This window comes from Nicotiana attenuata, unplaced genomic scaffold, assembly GCF_001879085.1.
Source record: "Nicotiana attenuata strain UT unplaced genomic scaffold, NIATTr2, whole genome shotgun sequence".
In the NCBI taxonomy this organism is placed as follows: Eukaryota; Viridiplantae; Streptophyta; class Magnoliopsida; order Solanales; family Solanaceae; genus Nicotiana; species Nicotiana attenuata.
Genome location: NW_017675308.1, coordinates 64,261 through 68,053, shown reverse-complemented (window position 1 = coordinate 68,053; position 3,793 = coordinate 64,261). Strand labels below are relative to the sequence as shown.

Below are 3,793 nucleotides of genomic sequence, written 5' to 3'. Positions count from 1 at the left end.
TTCCTTATTTATTGAAGTAGAACATAATGCTTTTCTTACCCCTATATGTTCCAGACAGTTCCCAGTCAATAGTACAGACTTAACCCAAGTGGTTCTTCAGAATCAGTGGTTCCGTTAATTTTTTTCTCTATGGCATGATGTGGTTTGAGATGACTTTATAGGAAGTATCTTCAAAGGTTGTAACTTCTGCAGCCAAAGGGTTAGAACAACCAACACCACTAACCAAATGCTCACTCTCATTGTTGATTGCCTTCATTGGAAAAAAATTGTTTTTAACAAAAATCACTAAATAAAAGCTACAGTAAATAAGTGTAACTAAGTTTCACTAAAAACTAAAATCAATACCTGAAGCTCAATAGAAGAGTTATATATTCTTGGCAAAGCATCAGGGTAGAAAATTCTACTATTCCCTTCTTGAAATTCCAATTCTTGATTTGGCATTGGGATCCATAGAACAAATCACTATTAGCAGCAGCAGCAGCAAATATAGCTGAAGCTTCAGAAGAGATTATAGTGTTAAGATTTCCGTGAATGTAATTTCCTATAATATGATCAAGAAGTGAACAAGAAGGATGTTGCACATTGCATTCTTACTTATAGTTTGTAGACTCACTTGTCTTTGAATCTACTTATTATTGTTGGGAGATATGACTATGACTATGCAAATGCATTCTTTGTTTTGGAATTTTCATGTTTGGTAGTGTTTATGATTATATATGGCTTTTGTTGTATGTATTATTGCTTCATAATTATTATTATGTATGCTAATAATAGAGAACTGATATTTTCTCTTTATATTCTGAAAGGTTCACACTTCAAAGATAATACTTTCCTATGGATAAATCTTGGATTACAAAGCCAAGGAACACCACTGAGTATTTGTTTGGGTTAAATCAGTTTTTAGATTTTGCATTTGCTAATGCTGTTGTGGGAGATAGAATAAAATGTCCTTGTCCTAAATGTGGATTCGCAAAGTGGCAGACTAGAGATGTAGCGTTTGATCATTTGGTATGCAAACCATTCCCTCAAAATTATGTCACTTGGAGTATTCATGGTGAAAGAAATGTACTGCCTAATTCTATAAATATTGAGGTTATACAAGATACATTACCTCCTGAAAATCCTGTAGAATTATTGATCAATGAAGCATTTGGGGGCCTAAGGCACGATGGGGTTGATGTAGGTCCGTCACAAGTAGCAGGTGGTGAAGAAAGGTTAAATGATGAGCCTGCTTCAAATGACAAAGACTTTTTCGAGTTGCTTAGAGATGGAAGTCAAGAATTGTATGAAGGGTCCAAGTACTCAAAACTAGAATTTTTATTAAAATTGTATCACATAAAGTGTTTGTCTGGGCTAAGTGACAAGGGAATGTCCATGATACTAGATTTGTTGAGGGATGCATTTACATTTGCACGAATCCCTAATTCTTTTTATGAGGCTAAGAAAACCATCAGTAAGCTTTGTCTTGATTATATCAAGATAGGTGCTTGTCCAAATGATTGTATGTTGTTTTGGGGGAATGATGCTAATGAGGAAACATGTAAGTATTGTCACACTTCTAGGTGGAAGCCTAACAAGAACAGAAATGAAGATCTTGTGTCTGCTACAGGTAAAAAGAAAACCAAGAAGAAAACCAAGAAGCCTGCAAAGATTTTGCGTTACTTTCCATTAAAACCAAGGTTGCAGAGATTGTTCATGTGCTCTAAAATAGCAAAATATATGAGATGGCATGCTGAGGATAGTAACAAAGATGGAATCATGAGGCATCCTAGAGATGGTGAGGCATGGAAGAGGTTTGATACAACTTTTCCTGAATTTGCTTTTGATCCTCGGAATGTTCGGCTAGGCCTAGCTAGTGATGGCTTCAATCCTTTTGGCACGATGAGTACTAATTATAGCATTTGGCCAGTCATTTTAGTTCCATATAACCTTCCTCCTTGGTTGTGCATGAAACAACCCAATTTTATTCTTTCAATGATCATTCCCGGTCCTCGTACTGCGGGAAATAACATAGATGTTTACCTACAACCCCTTATTAAGGAGTTGAATGAGTTGTGGAGTGAAGGTGTCGAAACTTTTGATTCATCAAACAAAGAGATGTTTAGATTGCGAGCTGCTCTTATGTGGACAATTAGTGACTTTCCTGGACTCGATATCTTGTCTGGTTGGAACTCACATACTGGTTTAGCATGTCCAACTTGTAATTTTGATGCAGAACCTTGCCGGCTTCGCCATAGTAGAAAGTGGTGCTTTATTGGTCATCGTAGATTTTTAGCAAGAAATCATAAATTTAGACTGATGAGGCATCGTTTTGATGGAAATGTGGAGGAAAGAAACCCACCAAGAAAGTTATCCGGATCTAATATTTTCCAACAAGTGAAAGATATTGATGTTACATTTGGAAAACCGGCTGAGTTGAACGAGAGAAGAAAAAGATCTAGACAAAGAAATATTGGGCAAGGTGCAGCGCAACAATGGAGGAAAAAAAGCATATTCTTTAATCTTCCATATTGGGAGTTCAACTCGTTGCGCCACAATTTAGACGTCATGCACATCGAAAAGAATGTGTTTGACAATATTATATATTCTTTGCTTAATGATAAAGACAAGTCAAAAGATAATATTAAGGCACGGAAAGATTTGCAAGATATGGGTATAAGGCGTGATCTTTGGCCTGATGAGAATGATGAGTGTCGGCTTGCTGTGTTTACCATTCCAAAGGAAAAGAAAGTGGCTTTCCTCACAACTTTAAAGAATATTTCAGTGCCGGATGGTTACTCGAGTAATATCTCTGGCTGCATTGATCCGGACCAAAGGAGAATCTTTGGATTAAAGAGTCATGATTGTCACATTATTATGGAGCAATTGCTACCAATAGCAATTCGCAATGTGCTGCCAAAGGAGGTTGTTGCAATCTTAGTAGAGCTTTCTTCTTTTTTCAGAGAACTTTGTCTTAAAAGTTTGAGTTTGGCGGATCTAGAAAAGTTACAAAATCGCATTGTTCTCACACTTTGCCACTTGGAGATATTATTCCCGCCAACGTTCTTTACTGTAATGGTCCATTTAACTGTCCATCTGGTAGATGAAGCTATACAAGGTGGTCCTGTACATTACAGGTGGATGTATTTTGTTGAAAGGTAAAATATTTCTTAACCGGAATTTTTATATTTGTAATATTAATTCAAGTTAAGTGCTTATTCTAAACCTGTTACATTTTATGTTATAGATTGTTAGGTCATTTTAAGTCCCTCGTAGGGAATAAGGCTCAACCAGAAGGTTCCATAGCTGAAGGTTACATTGTTGAAGAAGCTCTAACTTTTTGTTCTCGTTACTTTGAAGGGATTGAGTCAAGGCTTAATAGGCCTAGACGTGTGAATGATGAACCAAATCTTAATGAGGCTTCTGAAATGTCCTCTATCTTCCCTACGCAAGGTAAACCAGTTGGAGGCTCCTCAACGTTCCCCTTGACTCCATTGGTGAAGACGCAAGCTCATCGATATGTGTTATTTAATTGTGCGGCAGTGAAGCCATTTATTGAGTAAGTAAATAAAATTGATATGAATATTGGCAAAAGTTTAGAATTAGAATAATTAAAATTGATATAGTTAGCTTATTTGAAGTGAGTTTAGGGATTACATAAGAAAGAGCACAAGAGGACGGAGACCTTCAGCATTAGATTTGGAGAGGAGGGTTAATAGAGAGTTTCCTGATTGGTTCCCAAAACGGGTGAGTGAATGGTATAATAATTTTTGCTTCACATAGCTTTTCTCATTGGATTTAATATGCTTGACTA

General features: G+C 36.5%; 1 protein-coding gene across 1 annotated transcript; it reads left to right on the top strand.

Moving 5' to 3' along the window:
* The first annotated feature begins 834 nt into the window (after positions 1 to 834).
* On the top strand, positions 835 to 3,542 carry LOC109219930. The gene is made up of 2 exons (XM_019384397.1): positions 835 to 3,137; positions 3,227 to 3,542. The coding sequence occupies exons 1-2, from the start codon at positions 835 to 837 to the stop codon at positions 3,540 to 3,542; spliced, it is 2,619 nt and encodes an 872-aa protein (XP_019239942.1).
* The last annotated feature ends 251 nt before the right edge of the window (positions 3,543 to 3,793 follow it).

Excerpts from the sequence above, each read along its gene's own strand:
- LOC109219930 (XM_019384397.1), top strand. The coding sequence starts at position 835 with ATGGATAAATCTTGGATTACAAAGCCAAGGAACACCACTGAGTATTTG. Across the intron at positions 3,138-3,226 it reads TGGATGTATTTTGTTGAAAG|ATTGTTAGGTCATTTTAAGT; the intron begins GTAAAATATTTC and ends TTTATGTTATAG.